Below are 27,318 nucleotides of genomic sequence, written 5' to 3'. Positions count from 1 at the left end.
TGAAAAAAAAAAAATCTCAGTTTTGGATTGAGGTCTCGGACTTTACTGTAAATGTATTAGGGAAAGCACATTTATTTTACATTCACTTTTTTTTAATCACTTTGTTTTTGGAGTTTACTTGAATAGACATGCACTATCACAAATGAATGTTTATGTTTTATGAAGATTTTATGTTCAAAATAGTATATCATGCAGAATTATAGTTAGTTTTTATGGCTGTTTTTTTTTTTTAGTGTTTTATACTTTAGAATAAGTTTCGGTACATTTTATTTTATTTTAACTATTTAAAAAAAAATACATCTAAGTCTTTAAGAAGAATATCTAGCACTTCAAACTATTTTATCACCATGTTACATGCTGTGTATCAAACTAAAACTAATATTGGCATTTTTTTCAATGTACTTTTTCTTTCAGTTTTTTGTTTTCAGATGAAATTGTTTTCATTTGGATTGTACTTCTCGACAATGACCCTGCGTGTCACCGCATTAACGTCATCAAACCATTTGCATGTGCCCCAGCGTGACACTGACAGGTGCAGTTCCCCGATGAGACCGCGGGGGCAGCAGTGAGTCACACCCGAAGATGCGCTTCACCTTTCGCTCTGAGATGAACTGGAGGTTGCGGTCCCTGAAGACCCCCATCTCTCGCGGGACCAGAGTGTCAAAGTACCCGTTTAATCTGCTCGCACTCCATGAACACACCAGACAAACTACTGCTTTTCAAATGAGAGAAGTTTATTGATGCACAGTATGGACAGCAATGGAGCTAGATTACAACAGTCCACGTCACAAGTTGAATCTGTACATCGTCATCATATAAGTCACCGTTCTTCATACAAAGACATGTTATTATTGTTCTTCACAGTCCTAGAATGACCTAAAATAAGAATATATCGACATATCTAATTGGCAAATTAATTAGTATGTCTCTGGATGAGGATGATAATAGTGTGCAACAGTTAAACTTTAAAAAAAAAAATTAAAAAATAAATAGTTAAGCCGTTTCGATGTCTCGGATCTTCTTTATAGAGTCACAATTGCGCACAAAAAAAGTTTCTGGAGAAACACGCTGTAAAAGTCCGCGCACAAAGACCTTAGAAAAATAACAATATACCAAAAAACATTTGCATCAAAAAGTTTTATTTACACCGAGTTTTGAATGAATCAGTCCTGTCGGTTGTAAATCACTTTAACGTTACTTCTTTTTCCCCGTTTTCCTGGCCGATGTTTTGGGTTTGGGTCTCGCAGTTTTCGCCTTCTTGGCTTTGCTCGCCTTGGCAGGTTTGGCCACCTTCGCCTTCTTCACAACTTTCTTGGCTTTGACAGGCGATTTCTTCTTCTCCGCCACCTTCTTCACTTTCTTCTCGGCTGCTTTCTTCGTTTTCGCTGGGGATTTCGCCACTTTCTTGGGCTTGGGGGCTTTCTTGGGTTTGGCAGCGGCTTTGGCTGGCTTCTTGACTTTCACGGCTGCTGGTTTGGGTTTCTCGGGCTTCTTGACGTCGTCGGCTTTGGCCAGTTTGAAGGATCCCGAAGCTCCGATGCCCTTGGTGTGGCGAAGGAGCCCGCCGGCCACCAGACGCTTCAGGGCGAGTTTGATCTGGGAGTCGGCGTTGTCTCCCACCTTGTAGTGGTTTTTGACGTACTTCTGGATGGATTGACGCGACGCGCCGCTGCGGCTCCGGTCGGCGGCGATGGCCGCTTTGATCATGTCAGAGTATTTGGGATGCGACGCCGCTTTCTTGGAGCTTTTCGCCTTCTTGGGCCTGGATGCTGGGGTAGCTGCCGTCTCAGCCATGGTCGATCCTGGAGGATTTCACACACACAAAAAAACACAACTGTCAAAAACTCTTTCACGAGAAAGTGAGAGGAAATTCTTGAGGAGCTGCTAAAAATTAATGATAGCCGATGAAATTACCTCAGCGTCACACGTACCTTGGTCTTTGTTTAGTTTTGAATTAAAATATTTATTCAAATAAGCTACAAATGAGTGCCGTTGAAAGTGTGTATATTATTCGCCGAAGTGCGCCTGTACTATATATGAAGCCTCCACGCGGACGTGATTGAGAACACCAACTGCCAGCAGCTGATCAAGCGGGCTTCCATGAAATCTGCGCGGGCTGGTTTGTGTTTCTTCCTCCTCGAACTGAGGCCGAATTCAGCCGGACTCGTTTGATACCGACCCTCCCAACGCCACGGTCTGAGAGGGGAGGCTTTGGGCTTCATGTGCGTGTGTCGGTTTAGCCTGAATTCATTGCGCCATGAACTTTTTTTCCCTGAAAATCAGCTCAAACCGGCGAGCGTGGTGATGGATTTTGCGGAATTCGCGTAAAAATAGCCCAAAACAACGAAACCGAGCCGGAAAACACCGAATGTATATGAAAGCCCCATCAACACACTGGAGGACAGGGTGGGTTTGATTCATATAAAACGTCGTTTTCGTTTTTAATAAGCTGAAGTAGTTGACGAACTAACACAGTCTGGCCACTGAGTCCGCGTGACGTTTCTCCGATTATTTATTGTTAAACCTTCTATAAATTAAATGTGCGCGAAATAAAGTGGCTCTCATATTGTGGGTCATATTCACACATTTTAAGGGGTGTCGGTGTAATGTATGAGCTATAGATATAAACGAGTAAAACGTTATAGTATATAAAGAAGCAGCTCCTATGCTGAGTGTTCTGGGAGAAGAGCTCGGATGTTAGGAAAGTTGCCAACGACCCAAAGACCAGCTTTACCGACCAGAACCCACCGGTATCATGGTCAGGTTGAACATATCGATCTGTGTATGCATTCCCGGTGGTTTGTGCGTTATGGATCCGATAAACATATTGAGACTGATCAAACTGGGCTGGATGCTTTAAACGCTCGCGCATTCTTTTGTTATCTCTCCGTTTGGCAGGGAAGCGCGTATCCCGTCGGTTTATTTTCCCTTATTTTCCCACTGTTCACTTATTAAGTCATCAATTTAGTTCAGGCTCTTATCGGGCTGATGCACAGTTATATTTCTATCGCTCCTGCTTGTTCTGTTATTCACATTTTCAGGCTGGATGGTGTTTCAGTCAGAACGCCATCTTGAATCTCTTCACTTCAGGGTTTTCTGTTCACATCTATTGCAAGCCCGCTTTACAGAACTTTTAATTAGACTACTACATATTTGTAATTAAACTTAAGTTGATGAACCAGATTAATAGCCTTTTTATTTGAACTTTGTACTCAAGTTTGAGCGCGTGACGCTTTAACTCTTGCGCGCAGGCAGTTTTCTCTCATGAATAACATTCAAAATGGAACATTATTTCATTTTTTGATTTGATTATAATATTGATTATTAGTTTCTGCTAGACAGCCACGGACTCTTAAAGATAGGGCTTCTTTTGTTACACTTGCACTGGATTATTGTAACAGAATTACATCATAGTAGCCTAGGTATTAAGCTCAGTGCACATGACGCACACCTGTGATCACTGTCACTGTCATTCTCGTGTGTGTGTGTGTGTGTGTGTGTCTGATACTGTACAGCTTCTCATTGTAACATAGTGTAAGGTGTCTGCAAGTGTCTAGTGCTGAAAACAGCACCTTCCCTCAGTCTGTGCACTCAACCCATGTCAATTAAATGAATATATCATATAGATAGACATATCACATGTTGACATAATAACAGTAGGACTAGAAATACCAAGGTAAACTGCTCCAGGAAATAATTACATATATGCATTTTTCATTATTAGGCCTATATTTACTCTATTACTCTAATATTACTACAGTAATATTGCCATATTACTGTAATGGCAAGAATAACCCAGTGTACTGACCACTGAATACTGTAGTTTCCTCCACACAATGTCAGAATTATTGTATTTTGCCATTTAATATTTTTATTTTATTTCCTATCTAGGCAGATCTGTAGCAGATGAGCACTTACATCACTGCATGACATCAGACTATAAGGCCGCCGTCGCGTGAGCTACCTGTTAAATACGGTATGGCTTATATCTACATGACAAAAGTGCAATTTTCTATATACAAATATTTTCTTTTAAAATGATATGGTTTTGTGCATTATATGTTATGGAATTGCACATAAAGCACAAAAGCATATCAATTCAGGTCTGTTAAAAGTTAGTAACAGCAGGTAAAATACATGAAATTACAGATTGAGAATAGGCATATGACGCAAACAATAGTGTATATAAGAACAGACTGAAGAAAGCACTATAAAGGACTCAAAGATTTTTGTAATGCACTGGACCCTGCTAATTTAATATCGTGAATTGATCAGGGGATATTGGGTTGAAAACTTTGATTTGATCAGTGTCATACTTATATGTCTTTAAAATGTCCAGTAAGAGAAATGTGTGCATGCAAGTGTGTAATAAAAGTCTTTGTGTCCTGTATAGTGTGTCGAGAATGACTTGCATAAGTTTGAGCAGGAGAGGGCAGCACTGCTCTGTTCTGCAGCGGTTACTGTGTGTAAATGAGGCATTAGTATAGGAGATTTAAAAAATGATAATTTCCCTCTCTAATTGGCTCTAACAATATATTTTATTTAATTAGTTTGCTTAAAAATCAACAAATGAAAACTATGCATATAAATAATCTAAATGTGGCAATTTTGCTGATGCACTTTGAATCCACACCTCATAGTCAGCGGGCTAATGTGATTACATGCAGGAGAAATATATTGATTAATGTTTCCTCTGAAAAACAGATTTATGCTCATTGATCAAGGTCAGTGTCTGTCTTATATTATGCTACCAGAGTCGTGAAGGTCATGGAGTTCATAAACATGTGGCCAGCAATGGATTGATAGCACACGAGTATCAGTAAGAATGAATATTATAAGTCACAAATGGACTCTTTAGTTGATGAAGTGTCCGTCAGCGTCATTGATCCACCGTGACACCTGATGGAGACGCTGTAGATGTAACAGCCAGGTGTAACAGCAGTCTCAATCACACCAGACATATTAATAAAGATGATCATAATCAGCGTATAATCAAAATTCTGGCTTATGTTCATTCTAGAAGAGACCAGGAAATGGTGAACCCGCAATATAGTGTTTTTATTTCCATGTGAGCTATCAAATCACCAACAATTAGAGCGTGTTATTATCATAAACACTTCTGTATAAGAAGAACATCTCCACAGTCAGTTTAGCTCCAGGTTAAAATCTGTCGTGATGGTTAGTGGTGTTTGCTGAGACTGGCATCACAACATAGTTCATAATTAGGGTTAGAGATAACTAGAGATAGTTTTTAACACTTATTTTTTTAAGTACAGTGCTATGCATAAGTTTAGACACCCATGCTAAAGTTGACTAAAAAGAGGAATAAAAAATCATCTTTTGGAAATTTAACTTAATGCCTTAATTTAAAAAATTAGGAAAAATCCAACCTTTTAGGACACCAATTTTCTTTGTGAATGAATAATGTATCGTAAATAAATAAATGTTCTTCCTTAAAATACAGGGTGCATAAGTGAGTACACCCCTATGTTAAATTCCCATAGAGGCAGGCAGATTTTTATTTTTAAGTATTTTTTTTTATTTTATTTTTAGGATACTATGCATCCTGATAAAGTTCCCTTGGCCTTTGGAATTAAAATAGCCCCACATCATCACATAGCCTTCACCATATCTAGAGATTGGCATGGAGTACTTTCCATAAGATCATCTCTCAATGCAAATCAAACCAGCTATTAGGCTAACTGAAATAAAACCATGCCAATCTCTAGGTATGGTGAAGGCTATGTGATGATGTGGGGCTATTTTAATTCCAAAGGCCAAGGGAACTTTATCAGGATGCATAGTATCCTAAAAATTAATAAAAAAAAAATACTTAAAAATAAAAATCTGCCTGCCTCTATGGGAATTTAACATAGGGGTGTCCAAACTTATGCACCATGTATTTTAAGGAAGAACGTTTATTTATTTACGATACATTATTCATTCACAAAGAAAATTGGTGTCCTTAAAGGTTGGATTTTTCCAAATTTTTTTAATTAAGGCATTAAGTTCAGTTTCCAAAAGATGATTTTTTATTCCTCTTTTTAGTCAACTTTAGTATGGGTGTCTAAACGTATGCATAGCACTGTATATAAACAGTATATTTTTTCAGTTTTTTTTCTTTTCTTTTCCTATATATATATATATATATATATATATATATATATATATATATATATATATATATATATATATATCCACAAAATTGAGGAAATATTTATGTAAATGTATTTTCAAATCTATATTAGATATATATAGTATATTTTTATAAAAAAAAAAAATATATATATATATTTAATATATTCTTATTCTTATTATATTAAATATAAAAAAAATTAGGAAATATATTTATGTAAAATAATTTAAAATCTATATTAGATATATATATTTTTTGTATACTTTGATATAAATATATATAAATTATATTCTGATATATTTAAATAATTGTATATTTTTTTGTTGTATGTCAAATCAAATCATTGTGAGCTTTCACCAACAATTAGAGCGTATTGTCATACAGTCTTGTGTCTAATAAGAAAATCTGCACAGCCCGTTTAGCCTCGGGTGAAAATCTGTTGAGATTTTTTTACAGGCTTAATGCAAAGATTTTTATTTTATTTTTTTACCAGTTTGGCTGCTTCCTAGTCTGAGTTGAGTCAATCTGAAACAAACTGTGTTAAAATCATGACCCAGATATCCAAGAAGAGCAGTATATTCACACGAGGGGTCAGTACCACTGCTAACCAGACCAGATCCTCATCATATGCAAACCTAATATATATCTTTTTTAAATCCCACACTTATAACAATCCTCTAAACGTTCCATAACATCAGACTGCCATTTACATCTACTAGATTACTTTCATCATGAATAACACAGATGCATTTTGGACTTTAGAGATTCATCTTTACATTTATTACCACAGTTAAACAGTCCTCAGAGATAATAACTAAGCCAAATGAGTTAATTAGTGTGTTTCAGTATATGTGTGTCATCACTGGGATATTACAAGCACAAGCTGTGACTGAGCAGCGTGTTTTAGGGTTTGTAGTATCTGCTGCGTGTGATAAATGTCTGATTTAGGAAACCTGAGTGCGCTTGCGCTGTGTGTGTATGTGTGTGTGTGTGTGTGCACTGCAGTGAATGTGTGTTTGTGTGTTTAGTCTCTCTTTAAGACTCCTGCAGGGTAGATGGAGAGCTGCAGCTCTTTGGACACGCCCCCCTGGCCTCTGATTGGCCGCAGACCGCCGCCTCCTTCCCCTCCTTCATTGGTATTCAGGTAGTACAGTCTTTGTGGAGGACAGAGGAGAGAGAGGGCGAGAGAGGGAGAGATTTACATAGGTAAAGGCGACACGAGCACAACGAGACGGGCGAGCGGAGAGGGACTGAAGGGTTGAGTAGAGGAAGGAAAGGGACAGAAAGTGCATTGACTGCAAGCTGAAGGTGATTTTTTTTTTTTTAGCTGGATGGAAGCGGGTGCAAAAGTGTCACTAAGATCTATGGGTTCTGGATGCTGACTGGGACTTTGGATTTTAACCCGTCTGGGATCAACCAAAGCTGGACCAAACCTCACTGGAGGGAATCCTGCAGATACACCACTGGCCCTCGCTAGAGTGTGTGCAAGGGGTCTCTGTCCCCGTTGGGGAGGCGTGCCGCACAGACGGACGAACGTGTGTGTGTGTGGACGTGTCTCTGTGTGTGAAATCCCCCTATGTCCTTCTTTTTGTGGCTGTGTGTGCACCAGGGCCCAGTATATGGATAGAAGCTCTCTGTTTCAGCTCATACAAGAGCAGGTAAGCAGCAGCAGGTTGCTATGGTTACTGCATCCTCCCGTGCGTCGATGTGCATGTGTGTGCATGTGTTTCTAGGCCGATATGGAGCGAGACGGACAGTTGGAATGAATGAGTACAGGAGTGTGTGTGTGACTGAGAGAGGTCCTCATGTTCAGTCAGTGGCTGTTACTCTGGTAGTAGTACACTAGACATCAGCACTGCTACTGAAGATGCTCGACACTCGCTTGGTTCTGTGTCTGCTGATATGTGGAAATTACACTTATACGCATGCTATTTATGTCTGTGAATGAAGTCTCTTAAGCTCACCAAATCTGCATTCATTTGATCAAAAATACTGCTGAAATAACCATTTTTTATTTAAATATAGCATAAAATGTCATTTATTCCTGTGATCAAAGCTGAATTTTCAGCATCATTTTTCCAATCTTCAGTGTCACATGATCTTTTAGAAATCATTCTAATGTCATTACTATTACTTTTGAGCAATTTAATGCATCCTTGCTGAATTAAATATATATTTTTTTAACTTTTGAATGGAAGTGTTTATATTTCAATATGATATAATTTTCAGATATTAAATCCAAGGATTTGGCGATGCAGCTTTTTGGGTGTGTTTTCTTTTCTTTTTTTTTTTGGTGACTTGAAATTTCAGATCAGATTAATTCGGTTCAGTTCACTTAAGTCAGTCTGACTCGTTAGCACTTTTAACAGTATAGATTGCTCAACTCGATTCCATTTAGATCAGTTCAATTAAACTTCATTATGGCTTTTCACAATATTGATTGTTAAATTCAGGCCATTTCAGTTCAATTCTTCACACACTTCATTTTCTCCATAGTGAAATAGATTTTTTTAACGATAAACCTTTAAAAAACATCCCTTCTGTGAGCTACAAGGTTGTTCAAATCAAATTAATTTATTTCCGTTGAAGCCGTCAGCCCCCATCATTTCAACTTAGTGTGAAAATAATCATGTTTAACAGCTACATGTTTAACAAAACTACATTACCCATGATGCTGTACAGAAACTCCACCAATCAGAGTCGAAACAAGCAACACGCCTCAAAAATATTGATAGCTCCGCCCATTTTCATGAAGCACTGCGTCTCCCTATACTCTCAAAATACTGAAATATTTTAACTATATTATGATTTACATCGTTGCTGATTGGCTTATAACGCTTTAATGAAGACTTATGGGAGAAGTGAATGGAAAAAATACTTTCCGAACCAACGGCGCTGAAAAAGTGAACTCTTGGTCATTTTAATGTTGATATTGATATTTCAGTTCAGTTTCATTGATGCTTTTAATAACACAGATTGTCTCCGAGTTGCAAACTTCCAGTCCATCCACTGTATAAGAACAGGAAAAACTCCTTCAGTGAAAGGAAGGAAACTCAAAGAGGAGACCCAGAAACACTCAAAAGAAGTCGCCATTGATCAGAAAAGAGCAGAGCACTTCAAGAGATTTAGTGTAAGCAACAGACACCAAGAAATATGAAATATGTTCAGTCATGAAATGACAAGATTGCACATTGTTTTGTTTTATTCTTTTACCACCTGGCAGGTTACAATCAGTTTGTGTGCAAAACATGACTTCTTTATCCCGTCAGTCTGACCTCCCAGCTTGCAGAGTGCATTACTCTCTAGGAACAGAAGAAATACAGTGAGGTCAGTCACACTGTACAGTGCTTCAGGAAGAGCTGTGACGAACAGAGTTTGCTGTAAGAGCTGTTAACGTTCAGATGGGCTGGATAAGTGCTTCTTCTCACTGAGGTTTTTTGGCAAAACTAACATTTGAAAGCTCTTTCCGAGTCCTGGCAGCACAATTTTGCACTCAAAATTCATCAGGATTCGGACAACAGCTTGTTTGAATACATATGCATGAGTATATGCTAATTGGTTTAGTTTTAGGAGCGAAAGCAGCTCCTCTGACTGAAATGTAAGGCTTTAAGGTGTGTGTGAATTAAGGTCTCGCTTTCTGGTCTTGGTTTATATCTGCTTTGCATTGATAATTCATCCGCAGTGATATCAGTTCTGTGCTCTTTACTGATTATTTCCCTAAAATAATACATAATATAATACAACACACACACGTATATAAATACTGATATACTGTAAATAAATAAATATGTATATATAAATTGCAATTAATCGATTTGACAGCACTAATATATTTATTAATTGCTATTAATCACATCTAACATAATGGTTTGTAAATATATAACATACAGTGTGTGTGTATGTATGTACAGTATGAATGTACACGCACACATACACATACTGTATATATTTATTTATTTAGCTAGATGTGATTAATCGGATTTGACAGCACTACTATATATAAAATTAAATTATATAAATATCAGTATTTATATACTTAATCTTTTATATAATATTAATTATTTAATAACTTTAAAAAATATACACTAATAACCAGATTATATATATATATATATATATATATATATATATATATATATATATATATATATATATATATATATATATAATATAGTTTAATATAGAATAATTGAATAAAAACAAAAAACATTATAATTATTATTAGTAGTAGTTTGGAGAATGTATGAATGATGCATAATAATAATAATAATAATATGCATCATTCATACATTCTCCAAATTACTTAATAATGATTATAATAATCAGATTTTTTTTTTTTTTATTCATTAACTCGCCAAACAATGTAGCAGCTCAAAATATTTTAGAGTGTAACTGATGTGTGATTACTATTGTTGCACATACTTAGAGTTAGTGTTTTGAACACTCCCCTTATTATAAGTGTTAATCTAAGGTGTGTAAAATCATTCTCAACACAGTAGCAACGCCCGGCAACCATCTTAGAATCCTTGTGGACACTTTATATATCCATGCTTTCTAAATAATCAGTCACATTTTCTCATAAAACTTAGAAGAGCTTGTACATGAATTGTAAATGCACACTGTATTTCTAAAGCAATAATTTGAGGATGCTGTAAGTTATATTAGGCAATATCAGAGTGTGTGTGTGTGTGTTTGATTTTGTTGTCTAATCTATGCTGATGCTGTGAGATTAGGTTGATTGATGGATAGGAAAGGCAATCATTAGTCGGAGGGGCAGAATTGATCTTTGCCTTCAGGGGACGAGGGACACACAGTCATCAGTTCAGTGTGTGTGTGTGTGTGTGTTGGTATTGTGTGGGTGTGTTTCATATGTTTTCACATGTGCTGTGCTTCTGATTTTGTGAGTACAGTAAGTGTGTTCTCAGACGGATACGATGCCTGACTGTTTTGTTGTGTTGTGTGGGTGGGTGTGTGTTTGTGTACATATGGTGTGAGTGTGTTGCAGCCACTGTGTGTGTGTGTGTTTGTGTAAAGGCAAGATGCTTAACCTTTCAGTTTATTATGATTTTTTTTATTTTTTGCTGCAGGAAGCAGTGCTGAGCTCAGACTATTTCTGGCTCGAATGCACACGCACACAGTTCACACACACATACACACACACACACACACTCAATGCAATGTGTGATAAACTGAATTAATGGAAGACAGCTCTAAATGACTGAATTACGCAGTGTCTTCTCTCACCGACTGGAGTTTAGTGAGTGGTGCTTGTGAAGGTAAGCATCGCGATTGCTTTAGTTACTAACCTTAAGTATTACATTTTGAAAATCAAAGTGTCTTTAAAGGTTTACAAGTTCTCGTTCAAAATCAGTTTCCCTGTAGAGAAAATGAGTTCTTACTTCTGACTGTATAACTGCAGATGATGGTGTCATGTGACCGACGACTCTGGTCTGTCCTATACTGTGGATCCTATAATGTTCCTATTCTACATATTTGCTAACACTATTGTTTTGTTCACTTTTACGCATTAATTTTCATATTAAAAATGATCAAATCATTAGCTGAAATCTGAAAAGCACATAGATGAGTATTTTTAGCAGCTGCATAGCAACACCCTGGCAACCACTCACAACACCCTAGCATCGTGACAGGAACTTTTGCAGTCGACTTTTTTATCAGAAGGTGTAAAAATCTGATTGTTTGCGAGTGTGTGAGTGCATGTGTGTGAGTGAGTCAGTGTGTATGTATGTGAGTGAGTGAGTGTGTGTGTGTGTGTGTGTGTGTGTGTGTGTGTGTGTGTGTGTGTGTGTGTGTGTGTGTGTGTGAGTCAAGGTGTGTGTGTGTGTGTGTGTGTGTGTGTGTGTGTGTATGTTTGTGAGTGCGAGTGAGTGAGTGAGAGAGTTTGTGTGAGCGAGTGAGTCCGTGTGTGTGTCTGTGTATAAGTGAGTTTGTGAGTGAGTGCGTGTGTGTGAGTGAGTGTGTGTGTGTGTGTGTGTGTGTGTGAGAGTGAGTGACTAAGTGTGTGCGTGAGTATGTGAGTGAGTGTGTGAGTGAGTGAGTGAGTGAGTGAGTGTGTATAAGTGAGTGTGAGTGAGTGAGTTTGTGTGTGTGTGTGAGAGTGAGTGAGTGAATGTGTGTGATATTCTGAGTATGTGTGTGATATTGTGAGTGTGTGTGTGTGTGTGTGTAAGTGAGTTTGTGAGTGAGTGCGTGTGTGTGTGTGTGTGAGTCAGTATGTGTGTGAGTGAGTGTGTGTGTGTGAGTGAGTGACTAAGTGTGTGAGTGAGTATGTATAAGTGAGTGTGAGTGAGTGAGTGAGTGTGTGAGTGAGTTTGTGTGTGTGAGAGTGAGTGAGTGAATGTGTGTGATATTCTGAGTATGTGTGTGATATTGTGAGTGTGTGTGTGTGTGTAAGCAGTATTTTCTTTGGCACCAGCTGTTCGGAGAGAAAGAGGGCAGTTGATAGTTGGATTGCCGCACCATATTTAGCATTATATTAGCATAAAACAGCAGCAGTTCGTCCTCTAAGACTCTTCCTCTATGACCAGATGCAATGAGAGTGTGAAGAGAAGAACTTGAATGGACCTCCTGGTTCTCAGATGTTTCTCCTGAGAAAAACACCCCAGTAAAAGTGTCTCCTCTAAAGTTTCAAAATGAGATCTCAATATATCTAATTTCCAGATCAAACTATCTAAATTGCTAATAGATTTCTATTTCAAATACACAAACCATGGTATTTATCAAAGTAGTATTATATTTACCGTGGTACCGCCCCGGTGCTGTTTTCTAAGGGTTACAGTGTAAAACTAAGATCATTTGTGATGAGAAAGCTGACATATTTTACTACTAACACCATATCATTGCTCAGATGTTTCTGCGCTCAGCCATATGGTGTGTATGATCGGAAACCATGGCAACAGTAAGGCTCTTTTTAGCACATTTAGCCGAACGACAGGCTTTGTTCTCGCTCATGTAATCAATGACCAGGCCATCAGATGCTCTGAGCTCAGCGCCGTGACCCCGGACTCCGGCCTGATGTTTTGGCACAGCTGTAATCATAAACACATGTTGTTCACACACACTTTAGTGATTACTGTGTTCAGATATCATGGTATTTACATGCGAGAGCTGTGGTTGTAACGTGGTGTGTTGTGACGCTTGTTTACTGATGATTTGTGTACATGATCATGTGGTGCGAAGTGACAGAACTAGATCAGTCGCTGGCGGTGTACACACACACACACACTCACACACACACACACACACACACACAGTGTCAGTCTTTCTCATGGTGACATTGGTAATTTGTAACCATGGTGACACGGCAGCGGCTCTCTGTGCTGAATCGCCTCACTAAATGATTCTTTCACTTCCATCCTTCTCTCCACATGTGTCTGCTGCTCTCATCCCTCCATCCTTCATCCTCCTCTCATTAAACAGACCCCTCACATTCACTCTTCCTCTTTCTCCTGTCTGTTTCTACATCATTACAGCCAAGCAGATCATTTATTAGTTTGCATTTTCTTTCTTTCTTTCTTTCTTTCTTTCTTTCTTTCTTTCTTTCTTTCTTTCTTTCTTTCTTTCTTTCTTTCTTTCTTTCTTTTTCTTTCTTTCTGTTCCTTCTCTTCCCTTCCTTCCTTCCTTCCTTCCTTCCTTCCTTCCTTCCTTTCTTTCTTTCTTTCTTTCTTTCTTTCTTTCTTTCTTTCTTTCTTTCTTTCTGTTCCTTCTCTTCCCTTCCTTCTCTTCCCTTCCTTTCTTTCCCTTCCTTCCTTTCCCTTCCTTCCTTCCTTCCTTCCTTCCTTCCTTCCTTCCTTCCTTCCTTCCTTCCTTCCTTCCTTCCTTCTTCTTTCTTTCTTTCTTTCTTTCTTTCTTTCTTTCTTTCTTTCTTTCTTTCTTTCTTTCTTTCTGTTCCTTCTCTTCCTTCCTTCCTTTCTTCTTCTTTTTTCTTTCTTTTTTCTTCTTTCTTGCTTTCTCTATTTCTTTCTTTCTTTCTTTCTTCTCTTTCTTCTTTCCTTCCTTCTCTCTTCCTTCTTTCTTCTTCTTCCTTCTCTTCCCTTCCTTTCTTTCCCTTCCTTTCTTCCCCTTCCTTTCTCCTTCCTTCCTTCCTTCTTCCTTCCTTCCTTCCTTTCTTTCTTTCTTTCTTCTTTCTTTCTTTCTTTCTTTCTTCTTTCTGTTCCTTCTCTTCCCTTCCTTTCTTTCTTTCTTTCTTTCTTTCTTTCTTTCTTTCTTTCTTTCTTTCTGTTCCTTCTCTTCCCTTCCTTCCTTTCTTTCTTCTTTCTTCTTTCTTTCTTTCTTTCTTTTTTCTTTCTTTTTTCGTTCTTGCTTTCTTTCTTTCTTTCTTTCTTTCTTTCTTTCTTCTTCTTTCTTTCTTTCTTTCTTTCTGTTCCTTCTCTTCCTTCCTTTCTTTCCCTTCCTTTCTTCCCTTCCTTCCTTCCTTCTTCCTTCCTTCCTTCCTTCCTTCCTTTCTTTCTTTCTTTCTTTCTTTCTTTCTTTCTTTCTGTTCCTTCTCTTCCCTTCCTTTCTTCCCCTTCCTTCCTTCCTTCTCTTCCTTCCTTCCTTCCTTTCTTTCTTTCTTTCTTTCTTTTTTCTTTCTTGCTTTCTCTCTTTCTTCTTTCTTTCTTTCTTTCTTTCTTTCTTTCTTCTTTCTTTCTTTCTTTCTTTCTTTCTTTCTTTCTTTCTTTCTTTCTTTCTTTCTTTCTTTCCTTCTCTTCCTTCCTTCCTTCCACCCTCCCCTCCCTTCCCTTCCTTCCTTCCTTCCTTATTTCCTTCATTCCCCTTCCTTCCCCTTCCTTCCCTTCCTTCCTTTCATTTCCTTCTTACTTTCCATCCTTTTATTCCTTATTCCTTTCTTATTTTCATTCGTTCATTTCTACCTTCCATCTGTCAGTTCTTCCTTTCCTTCTTTCCATAAATTTCTCCCTTCTTTCTTTTATTTCCTCTCATTAAAATGAATTTCCTTTCCTCCCTTTTCCTTCCTTTTTATCTTTCTATCCATTTCTTCCTTTTTCATTTCTTCCTTCCGTCCGTTGTTTCTTCCCTTTACTTTAATTTCCCCTCATTTCCATTCTTTTTCTTTTCTTTCTTACTCCTTTCACTTTCACCTTTCATTCTTTCCTTACTTTATTCCCTCCTTTCCTTATTTCCCTCTATCCTTACTTTTTTCTTTCTTTTAATATCCACAAATGTTCCTTCTTTTCTTTCATTCTTTCCATCCATCAGTCCGTCCTTCCACCCTTTTCTTCTTCACTTTCCTTTAATTTTCTCATTTCCCACATTTCATTCTTTCTTACTTTCATTCCTTATTTTCTTTTCCTTATCTTTTCTTTATTTTTTTCCTGATTTTCCCAGCTTTCTTTTCTTACTTCCATCATTCCTTGCCTCCATTTCCTTTAATTTACTCACATTTTCCTTCCTTCCTTCCTTCCTTCCTTCCTTCCTTCCTTCCTTCCTTCCTTCCTTCCTTCCTTCCTTCCTTCCTTTAATTTTCCTAGTCTCCTTCCTTTCTCTCCCTACCGTGTTCCCTTTCTTCGTCCCCTTCCTCCTCCTCTTTTACCACATCTGTCTTCTGAAATTTAAATATAGCATACAGAAGTAATTCAGAGTAAACTCAGACAGCATAAATAGCCGTGTTTGTGTTCTCCTGGGTTGTCTTTCCTGCTTGGATCTGTTAGGGAAAAGCTTCAGGCTGATAGTTACACACACACACACTCACACGGTAATGGTTACAGAATCTTCGACTGTGTGTGTTTGTGTGTGTAGCTGACAGATGAATTGTGCAGAATGACTTCGTTTGAGTCACAACCGCAGTTGCTCGAACTAACCGTGTGTGTATCCATGTTAAAGAGGTCATATTCACTGTTCTTGCTCAAACAGTTTGATGCACTATAAAGACATCTTGCTGTTATTCTGTTGCAGAGCGTTCTGTATGTTTATCCATCTCAGATTCACCCATGTACTGCAAAAAGATTTCATTGCTCACCCACTGGGAGTCATTCCAGTTATGCCTTAGCGTAATGTTGAATCATACTGTTACATTCTGATCACATGGTTTTTGTATAACAAATATACAAGCAAATGCAAAGCACATGGAGCATTTTACATTTATTTGGTGCATATGGTGTGTATAAACTAATCATGTGCTGCTTCTCTCTTTCTGTTGGTGTTCAGCTGGACCCAGAGCAGACTGGTTTCATAGCAGTGGAAAATTTCACCAGTCTAGCTGAGCACCATGAGTTACAGCTGGACCCCAGTAAACTGGAGATGCTGCTGGCGCTGGTACAGAGCAACGAACACGGACACGTCTGCTACCAGGAGCTCATAGAACTGGTGAGACGCACACATGCAACTTCCTGGATTTTTGGATATGTCTGCTCTGAGAAACACAGTTGTGTTACTGTGTGCATTATAAGCATGCACTGCGGATATGAACTGCACTCATTTTGAGTCATGCAAGAGTCACACGTAAACTAGATATTCACAAATGTTCTGCTTTGTTTTCTGAGCTTCAGTACCATATAAAAGTGTTTTAAAATTTTTTTTTTGATGTTTTTGAAAGAAGTCTCTTATGCTCACCAAGGCTGCATTTAGTTAATCAGTAATACTACATTAAAAACAGTATAATTGTGAAATATTATTATGATTTAAAATAACTGTTTTCTATTGAATATATTTTATACTGTAATTTATTCCTGTGATCAAAGCTGAATTTTCAGCATCACAGTGTCACATGATCCTTCAGAAATCACTCTGATGTGATTAAGAACATTTTTTTTATATTATTATCAATGTTGAAAACAGTTGTGCTGCTTCAGAATTTAGTGGAAATAGTGATACATTTTTTCAGGATTCTTTGATGAATAGAAAGTTCAATGAACAGCATTTATTTAAAATTGAAATCTTTTGTAACATTATAAATGTCTTTACCCTTGCTTTTGAATTTATTCATCAATTTAATGCATCCTTGTGGGAAAAAAAAACATTACATTTTTTTTAAATCTTACTGACCCCAAAACTTTGAACAGTAATATATATATATATATATATATATTATATATATATATATATATATATATACAGTTTTATTTTATTTATTTAATTTGATTTTACTCTGAGACTAAAGTTTGATCAGTGTTGTGTATTGAAAGTCATTTAACTAGTGATCGATTTAGCACTTTAGTATCGATTTAGCTAGTTTAGAAACACATTTGCAGTGTGTTTGTGTTTATGTGAGCTCATGCAACCATATGGATTCTCTGATGCACAAATATCGAGTGTGATATTCGATTGTCATGTTATTTCTATGAGACCTAGAGCAGATGAATGCCGTTCGCGTGTGTGTGTGTGTGTGTGTGTGTGTGTGTGTGTGTGTTCATGAATGAAAAGCTCTCACAGTCAGTAATAGACTGCAGGTCTCAGCTCTGTAATTGCTGAACCTCCACGTGCTTCCTTTACAAACCCATCCGTGTTCCTCTCAGGACCTTGTTCACTCCCTCACTCTTGATACGAGGGGGCGTAAGTGTTTTCACTCTGGCACAGACAGCTGAATCAATTTTGCCGCAGGCTCTTTTAATACACACATTCACACACACACACACACACACACACACACATTCACACACACACACACACACACACACACACACACACACACACACATGACTGCGGTGCTCTGTGTTGACAGGTTTGGTGATCTAGCTAGACTCATTCAGAAATATGATAGGAAGATGCATGGCACTTTTCTGTTGCTGGAATTCAAGACATACGTTGATTTAAAACCATGTTCTACAGGAAGAGAGACTGAGACTGAGCCGGAGAGAAAGCAATGAATTTAAAAGGATTTGGGTGAAGTGTAAATCTGGGGCATGAGGGAGATGAAGGAAACAGGGAAAAGAAAGAAGAGAGTGTGAGAAATCCTGCATACATGGAGTAATCTGTAAGGAAGTCACAGTATTAAACTGGTCATGTCTCTGATTGTGTGTGTGTGTGTGTGTGTGTGTGTGTGTGTGTGTGTGTGTGTGTGTGTGTGTGTGTGTGTGTGTGTGTGGCTGTTATGAGGTCTGTTAAAGTGTCTATATATATTATATATCCCAAGTATATATTTTATAATTGGAAAATTCATATTTTAAAATCCTCAATTTAATTGATTAACTGCAAGCTATCATATTATATTTGGTGAAAAATAATTATATATTTTAAAAGAAAGTACATAATAAGTATATATATATATATATATATATATACATATATATATATATATATATATATATATACATATATATATATATATATATATATATATATATATATATATATATATATATATATATATATTTTGGTCAAATGTTTTAGATATTACAAATTGCAAATACATTTTTTAACAATTAAATATTAAAATGTGGCTTTTGTGAGGTCTGTTTAAGAGTGTATATACACAATCACACATAAATACACTATAAAAAAAATTGATTTGGAAAATTCCAATTAAAATTCTAAATTTAATTGATTAACCCAACCGTAAGTCATCATATCATACATGGTGGAAAAGTATTTATTTTAAAAGACAGTACAAGAAATAATCAAACAATATTTTAGATATTAAAAAAAAAAAATTAATAATTATATATTAAAATTATATAAAAATAAAATTAATAAAAAATATTAAATATTGTATAAAATTACATTATTTACTGCATGTTTTTTATTATACCTTTTAATACCTAATACTTAATGTAGGGTACATTGCCAGATGTCCTTGAAAGATTCAGCAAGTTTGTTTACATTTTAATTAAAAAAATGATGCTGTTGTTGTTAGTTATGCCTATTAGGGTATTTTATACACTTGGTTATTTAGTTAAAGCATTTTTTAAGTGCTATGTGTTGCCCTGATGGAGGCTTGTGTTAGTTGGTATAACACTGTGCATCTATGTGTCATTTTTGCCCACGGTTGCTGGAAAGGACACTTTGATAAGTTGTCTACTATTGATGCATTTGAGGTTATCAGTATATTTAAAAGTTTTGATTAAGTTTATGTTTTTATGTAAACATTCTCATTGAATGATTTAATGAAGTGTGTCAGATACAGTACAGTCACCATGAAATGTTGTAACAGATGTACATAGGTTAAGCAAGTCATTCTGCATAAATTACAGCACTTCGCTCTGTCTCTCTCAGCTGAACAGCAAGCGCTCCAGTAGTTTTCGCAGAGCCATTGCAAATGGGCGTCGCACACTGCAGCGAGAGATCCTATTGGACGAGACGGGGCTGGGCGTGTACAAGCGCTTCGTGCGCTATGTGGCCTATGAGATTCTGCCATGTGAGACGGACCGCCGATGGTACTTCCATCAGAGCAGAATCTGCCCCCCCCCTGTGTTCATGGCCATCATTACCATAGTACAGGTACACTCACTGAACTCTTGAGCTGCTTTAAGGCTCTTTCTACTTCAGGTTGCATTATAGGTTCATCAGATCAGCTCATTTGTTTCTTCGTTCTTTAATACACCAGTCTGTAGGTTTTCTAAAGAACTAGAGGGGACGTAGTTACATGTTACGATGTCATGTCATGATGCATATACAACTAACCCTAAACCAAACCCTTACCTTAACTCTATAGTAAGTACATGTAGTAAAGTAATATTACTCAGGACTTATTTGTGTAAATACAATGTAACTACGTCACAAACTTTATAACATTTTATTTTACAGTGTCCTTGTTACATATGTTACATGTACTTACAATAGTATTAACAGTTAATTATGCATAATTACATGCAACTAACCCTTAACCAAATCATAATCCTACCCTAACTCTATAGTAAGTACATGCTCTTAGTTAATATTACTCAGGACTTAAATATATAATTACACTGTAACAATGACACTGAACAACAATGACGTAAAATAAAGTGTAACCAAAGGTTGTAATTGGAACCATATTTTTTTTAAACTATACTAATTTCTAAAAATATCAACATGATCAAAACTTTTCTGAAAAGCCTGTTACACAATCATGCCTTCTGTCATCTGATTGATAGTTCATACTTTTTTAAGCAAATAAAAGGCATCATTTTAGAAACGTCCCCCTTCAGGTTTTATAGTTATAGTCTTTTTTACTGTGAAATCTTTACTGATTTTAAAAGTAAACATAATAGCTTTAATATCTTTGTATTATTTCAAGATGAACACTTACTGGCCTGAAGCAACTTAGGTTTGCTTGATTATCCATACATCTTTCTTTTTTTTTAATCATAATAAATGATAATATGTATCAAATATGATCTATCAGGCTTTTTAGGAATGTTTATTTGTTCATCTCTCAATCATAATTGTATTGCATAGTATTATATGTCCCCCCCCCCCCTCCACTACAGAGCTTTGATCATAAAACTAAGCATGTAAATATAATCTCATATGCATTTTTTACAAGTAGTCTGATTCAGTCATTGATTTACATTACAAGCAATCAGAATGTCATCTTACTTTTTGGCAATACAAATAACAACTGCACTAAACTGCATATTTTTTGCTCAGTTTGTGCCTCTAAATAAAACTCCTCGAGTGTGATCTCTATATTCTCCTATATCATACTTTAAGAGCCATAAAAGCCCTGATGTACTGTATCAAATATGATCATAGAACACATGCAAACATTTTGAAGTATTTTGTCTAAATGCTCAATAAATGTCATTATTCACAGGGTCAAGACTGTTAAACGTGTGTGTGTTTGTGTATTCCAGATCATAGTGTTCATGTGTTACGGTGTGATGCTCAATAAATGGGTGTTGCAAACCTACCAGCCGGATTTCATGAAGAGTCCGCTGGTGTATCACCCCGGACACCGCGCGCAGATCTGGAGGTTCTTCAGCTACATGTTCATGCATGTTGGGTAAGTAGACGGATGAACAAACTCCCCCCAAACTAGTGTTAAGATCTCCGTTTATAGATAAATGCGTATCAGCTGTATTATGCAACTGGAAACTGTTCCTTGAATAATCCATGTTTAGAATCTGTTCAAATGTGAAATACTTCATGTTTCTGGTCTTATTGTGCACTGTATTTTAAAGAAAACAGTGTGTCTTTGTAATCTTTTATGAAATGATTTTACTTATCAACTGATGTCATGAAAACCATTTTTCAACCCATCTCCTCCAATCATGTCATATTGAGATACTTTTTTACCATGCAATGAATTCCTAATGGATTAAATTAGGTCCCGCGGCTCCCGCCCACGTTATTCGCTAAGAATATCTTTTTTTTTAACGGAGAAATACAAAAGTAAAATGGGCTGTGAGTGTGAACCCTATTTTACATTCATGTTTACTTTAAATGCACCACATGCAGTTTGCGTTAATGCAAGAAACATATTGTAGAGCATAACATATGTTTATCTATCCTAGAGTTATCCTGAGCTTGTAAAGCAAAGATATTTCATCACAAATCTCTCTTTCTAATGAAGAGAAATGACACTGTTGAAGTAGATGTGAAGTGCTCTTCTGATTGCTCAGCAGGATCAATCCTGTCAGGTATTCCAGGGGAACTTAGAAGATGAGAGACAAAAGTTGACTTTGTTGTGAGGCTGATGAGAATCTCATGTGTTCCTCAGTCTGTGTTTAGCCATCCCGAACAGCTGATGTCTCTCGTTCTGGGTGTGTGTCTGTGCAGGTTAGAGCAGTTGGGCTTCAACGCTCTTCTCCAGCTGATGATTGGAGTTCCTCTGGAGATGGTTCATGGGATCCTGAGGATCAGTCTGCTGTATATGGCAGGAGTCGTCGCTGGTGAGTTAGTGTGTGTGTGTGTGTGTGTGTGTGTGTGTGTGTGTGTGTGTGTGTGTGTGTGTGTGTCCGCATAATTCTTGCTGTCCTTGCACTGTGACAAGTTCACCAGGGGAATGTGCTCATATTTATGATGGACATGTCACCAGTGGGCAATGACCTAATCAATAATCTGTGAATTATTTACACACACACAGAGACACACACACACACACACACACACACACACACACACACACACACACACACACACACACACACTCTCTCTCTCTCTCTCTCTCTCTCTCTCTCTCTCTCTCTCTCACACACACACACACACACACACACACACACACACGTCCTACAGAGTTTTAATCCAACCCTAATTAAACACACCCAAACCAATTAATTAAAGGTCTTCAGGGCAAGTGTGTATGATTAGGCTTACATATACACACACACTAAATAAAATTATATTAAATTAAAATGTATATTTATTAACTTTATTTTTTTATATACAATAAATTAAAATAAAGTAATCATATATATAGTATTGACCATGTAAATTCTATAAATGAATGTTTATTACGGTTTTTTTTTAAATATAAAAAAATTATTGCATATTTTATTAAATATAAAAATATAAATTTAATTAAATAACTGATTCAATTAAAATAAAATTGTAATGAAATTATTTATTTATTATGAAATACATTTTAACTTATTGTAAATAATTTTCTTTTTTTTTTTCTTTTAACTTATTTTATTTAAAAAATAATGTGTGTGTGTGTGTGTGTGTGTGTGTGTGTGTGTGTGTGTGTGTGTGTGTGTGTGATATACAGGTGAAACTCAAAAAAATTTAATATCTTGCAAAGGTTCATTTATTTCAGTAATTCAACTTTAAATAGAATATAATAGAATAATATAATAGAAACTAATATATTATATAGACTCATTACATGCAAAGTGAGATATTTCAAACCTTTATTTGTTATATTTTGATGATTGTGGCTTACAGCTTATGCAAATGTTCAAAATTTCTGAGATTTTGAATTTTTCTGGTTTTCATAAGCTGTAAGCCATAATCATCAAAATATAACAAATAAAGGCTTGAAATATCTCACTTTGCATGTAATGAGTCTATATAATATATTAGTTTCACCTTTTAAGTTGAATTACTGAAATTAACTTTTGCACGATATTCACATTTTTCGAGTCTCACCTGTAGGAGATGTACAAGTCATATAAAGTGCCGTTTAATTTGGTTCCTGGAGAGCCGTGTTCTGCTGAGTTCAGAGCCTAATCAAACAGTTGTGTGTAATTAAGTAATCCTGAAGACCTTGATTAGCTGGTTCAGGTCTGTTTAATTAGAGTCAGAGCAAAACCCTGAAGGACGTGACCCTCCAGTCCAGGAACAGACTCGAATAGCCGTGATATAGAATAATACAGCTCAACTATAGCAAATGAGATGAACACTAATATGATGAAATTAAATACACACTCGTGTTATATCATATTTACTCAAAAATCATTACAAATGCCAAATCATTACTACCTACGACACACTGTACGAGCAAGTGTCCATGTTGAGGACGCAGAAAGTCAGATGGAAATTAAAGGAAGGAGAAAATAGAGTATGCAAGAACAGATAAGAGAAAATGAGGAGAGTCATAGTGTGTGAGAAAGAGATGAAAAGACAAGGGAAATGTGAGGATTTGAGTGAGAGGGATGTGCGAGAAGAAAGAGTTTCAAGAAAAGGAAACAGAAAAAAGAGAAGGATGATGAAGATGGTGGTAGAGCTATAGTGCTGAGCACAGCAGAGCTCAGTGTGTAGACAATCTGACACACACACAGGAATTGCCAATATTCAATTATAACACCCGGTTTGCATGCATGTTCGCTTTCCAATGAGGTTTTAGTTTACAGCGCAGAGTTAGCTTTATTGGGTGTGTTTTATGCCACTGTGGGTTTGAATGTTCTGTATTAAATTAGGTGGACTCTTTTCACTTGGGCTAGTAAGAAACCACCTAGAACACCCTAGCAACCACCCACAACACCTTAGCAACCACATCACAATGTACTAAAAGCAACACCCTAGCATCATGGCGGTAGGTTTGGACATGTCAAAATGTAGTTCCTGTGGTGCTTTAGTGTTTAGTCTGCAGCAGAGCAGCTCTATCCTATAATTACATGACAACTATTAATTACCTTTATTACATTCATTAAATGGGTCAACAACAGTGATGCCAGGAATGAAGAAATACAGGTCAGTAGGGGTTTATATATATATATATAATGTATTATATATATTTTAAATGTATTAAATTAAATTATTTATTTTATTACATTTTATTTGACAAATTTTGGTATATATATGTAATTTAAAATGATTTTTATTAAATGTATTAAATTAAATACATTTATTAAATTAAATAAAAAGTAAATGTATTAAATTAAATTATTTTATGACATTTTACAATATTAAAAATTAATGAATACAATCCTTATTAAATTCTAATTTAGTTTTTTTAATTATTTTAAAGACAGTAAGAAACTCTCTATTAAACTTAAAATAATCCAGAAAAATAGGTGTGCGTCACTAGTGTACAGGAGGGACCCCCTCATGTCATTATGAGCCAATTATATTAACATTAAATTTGCCTATCAGGAGAAATTGTACTTAATAAAAGCCGCATGAAAGCAACAAACAGACTTTGTAATGTCGCACACAAAGGTACATTTACACAGAATCACAATCACAGGAAACAATGTATCACATTCTAGAATTTCAAATGTATCGATTCACATGATGTCATAACTCTGCATGAATTCACTGTTGGTGGTGTTGGTGGGGGGATTTGCAAGACAAAATGTAATGCATACTCCCACTGTTTGTCATTAGTGAAGACTAAACCTGTGCCGGTGTGTTTCCTCAGGTTCACTGACGGTGTCCATCACAGACATGCGAGCTCCAGTGGTCGGCGGGTCCGGCGGGGTCTATGCTCTCTGCTCGGCACATCTTGCCAACGTTGTCATGGTAACCCAAACTAACTGCTGCCATGGCGACTTGTGTCAGAATGAATGAAAAGGAGGAATCAGGCAGAGGAATAGAGAAACGCAGAGGGATAAATCTCTCTGGATGCTTTATATTGCGGCTTCCCTAAAGATCAAAGAGTCTGTAATCACTCGCACATACAAACAGGCCTGCGAGAGTCCTAAAGTCTCTTCAGCGTCTGTGTGTGCTGACGGATGGCTCTGAACGTCCTCTTATGGGAATATAAGTGCCTTTTCATTTGTGTGTGGGGAATTTAAGGACGATTTAGAAGCTTTACAGCTCAAATAACACGTTTTTGTGCATGAGACTTAATACAAGCACAAATTCAGAATGAAATCAAAATGGACTTTTACATTTCTGGTCTTATTGAAAACAATTCATCAGTGCATGTGTAGTCAAATAGCTATATAGTCATTTTGACGTACAGCTTTATCATTTAGCTTTATTATTATGAAAGTAAAAATGGATGGCATTGGCAATCAGTGTTATTTTAGTATTATTTTTATACTATTATAGTATTTTGAATTTGATTTGATTTAATATTTTCAATTGTAGTTCAATTGTGTGCTTTTGCCATAAAAAATAAATTCTATTTAGCTTTATTTTATTTCAGTTTTAGTACTTCAACTTAAATGCAATTTATTTTTGTTTGAATTTTTTGTTTTAATATTTGCATTTTATTTTATTTCAGCTTTATTTCAATTACCGAAATAATTTTTTATATTAGCTTCACATTTTTGCTTTAAAAAGAGAAGTGGCATTCAGTACATCATGCGTCATGACGACTTTAAGGTTTTCCGTAATGCCTTTTAACACGCATGTGTTTGTGTTTCAGAACTGGGCCGGTATGAAGTGTCCATACAAGTTGCTGCGGATGATTCTTGCACTTGTTTGCAGTAAGTAATTTTAGTTCTCTAAATTTGTGCTAAATAAGCAACATCTGAGAGGAACAGACTGAACACAATCACTTGTTTTGTTCTATTTATGAGTTGCCTTTCAGTTTTAAAGCTTGTTTTGGAATGGACTCTTTATTGCATACTGCACACTACACAGCATTCATCACAGTATATACTATTACTGCCTACAATTTGGAAGACTAACATATTGCATGCTATAAAGTAAATACTAAATTCTGCATACTATTTAAAAAATAGGCTATGGATGAATTCACAATAGCATACTAGCAAATTAGTATGTACTATTGTTTTTTTTTCTGAAATTACCTACCGGTATATTCACAATGGAAAACTAGCATGTTAAATATGCAGTATACACTAAATACTGCATACTATTTTTTTTTTTTTTTAAGTAGGCAATGGCTGAATTCACAATAGCATACTAGCAAGTTACTGTGTACTGTTGTTTTTTATTTTCTATATTCAGACTGTATTGCATACTATGCAGTATACACTAAATACTGCATACTATTTAAAAAAATAGAAATATATATCAGTGCAATGCAATGCAGTGATAATAATTTCGAATAGTGGTATGCTACATTGTTTTCACATGACCTCTACATATATTTTTAGCAGCAAATCAGCATATTAGAATGATTTCTGAAGGATCATGTGACACTGAAGACTGGAGTAATGATGCTGAAAATTCAGGAATAAATTACATTTTAAAATATATCCAAATAGAAAAAAAATATTTTAAATTGTAATAATATTTCACAATATTTTGTTCTGTATTTTTGATCAAATAAATGCATCCTTAGTGAGCATAAGAGACTTCTTAGAATCTGATAGTATAAGTAAAATGGTATTATGCTACTATTCCAAACATCTCTCTCTCTGTCTTTAACAGTGAGTTCTGAGGTGGGCCGTGCCGTATGGTTGCGCTTCTCTCCGCCGCTGCCCTCTTCCGGTCCGCAGCCCAGCTTCATGGCTCATCTGTCGGGCGCAGTGGTGGGCATCAGCATGGGGCTGCTGATCTTGCGGAGCTATGAGGAATCTCTGCATAAACAGTGCTCCTGGTGGGTGCTCATCTTCTCCTTCATCACCTTCCTCCTCTTCGCCATCTTCTGGAACATTTTCGCTTACGAGCTGCTCGGGGTTCAGATCCCGCCCCCTCCCTGATGACACGCCCCCCTCCCTGATGACACACCCCCTGGCGGGTGCAGAAAGCCACGCCCCCTGTCCGATACAGGCCCGACCTCGATCTACTCCACTCGACCAGCAGCGGAGAAAAGGGTGTAAAAACATGGAAGGTGTGAAATGAAAAATGCAAACTCACATTCCATACAGAAGCAGCGAACATAAACAGCGTGGTATTTTAATGAACACTCCAAGGCAGCTCAAGGGTCCGGTGAGCTTATTTGAACACACACACACACACACACATATACACACACGTACATCACATTTGTTTTGCTCTCT

At 36.5% G+C, this 27,318-nt stretch overlaps 2 protein-coding genes across 3 annotated transcripts; one reads left to right on the top strand and one right to left on the bottom strand.

The window, feature by feature from the left end:
• Positions 1 to 713: 713 nt before the first annotated feature.
• Positions 714 to 2,037, bottom strand: h1-0 (H1.0 linker histone). Of its 2 annotated transcripts, none has more exons than XM_079862850.1 (2): positions 1,915 to 2,037; positions 714 to 1,802 (listed from the first exon to the last, which is right to left on the bottom strand). In XM_079862850.1, exon 2 carries the CDS (start codon positions 1,792 to 1,794, stop codon positions 1,195 to 1,197), a length of 600 nt encoding a protein of 199 aa, XP_079718976.1. In that variant the 5' UTR covers positions 1,795 to 1,802; positions 1,915 to 2,037; the 3' UTR covers positions 714 to 1,194. The 2 variants fall into 2 exon arrangements, with proteins under 2 accessions (XP_079718976.1, XP_079718977.1); XM_079862851.1 differs by having other exon boundaries at positions 1,932 to 2,016.
• On the top strand, positions 1,975 to 27,100 carry rhbdl1 (rhomboid, veinlet-like 1). Its single transcript, XM_079862844.1, has 10 exons — positions 1,975 to 2,406; positions 3,892 to 3,976; positions 7,464 to 7,794; positions 16,304 to 16,462; positions 19,307 to 19,531; positions 20,869 to 21,017; positions 21,794 to 21,906; positions 24,819 to 24,919; positions 25,773 to 25,833; positions 26,747 to 27,100. The coding sequence occupies exons 3-10, from the start codon at positions 7,756 to 7,758 to the stop codon at positions 27,016 to 27,018; spliced, it is 1,119 nt and encodes a 372-aa protein (XP_079718970.1). The 5' UTR covers positions 1,975 to 2,406; positions 3,892 to 3,976; positions 7,464 to 7,755; the 3' UTR covers positions 27,019 to 27,100.
• Positions 27,101 to 27,318: the final 218 nt, after the last annotated feature.

Source organism: Squalius cephalus, assembly GCF_949319135.1.
Source record: "Squalius cephalus genome assembly, chromosome: 25".
In the NCBI taxonomy this organism is placed as follows: domain Eukaryota; kingdom Metazoa; phylum Chordata; class Actinopteri; order Cypriniformes; family Leuciscidae; genus Squalius; species Squalius cephalus.
The sequence above is the reverse complement of the archived record's forward strand: the minus strand, read 5'-3'. Positions and strand labels throughout refer to the sequence as shown.

What these genes read in the sequence shown, in the direction of transcription:
- h1-0 (XM_079862850.1), bottom strand. Translation starts at nt 1,794, where the DNA reads ATGGCTGAGACGGCAGCTACCCCAGCATCCAGGCCCAAGAAGGCGAAA.
- rhbdl1 (XM_079862844.1), top strand. Translation starts at nt 7,756, where the DNA reads ATGGATAGAAGCTCTCTGTTTCAGCTCATACAAGAGCAG. An exon ending in TTCAGCTCATACAAGAGCAG is followed by an intron (nt 7,795 to 16,303) that starts GTAAGCAGCAGC and finishes GTTGGTGTTCAG; the next exon opens with CTGGACCCAGAGCAGACTGG. An exon ending in CCATCATTACCATAGTACAG is followed by an intron (nt 19,532 to 20,868) that starts GTACACTCACTG and finishes TGTGTATTCCAG; the next exon opens with ATCATAGTGTTCATGTGTTA.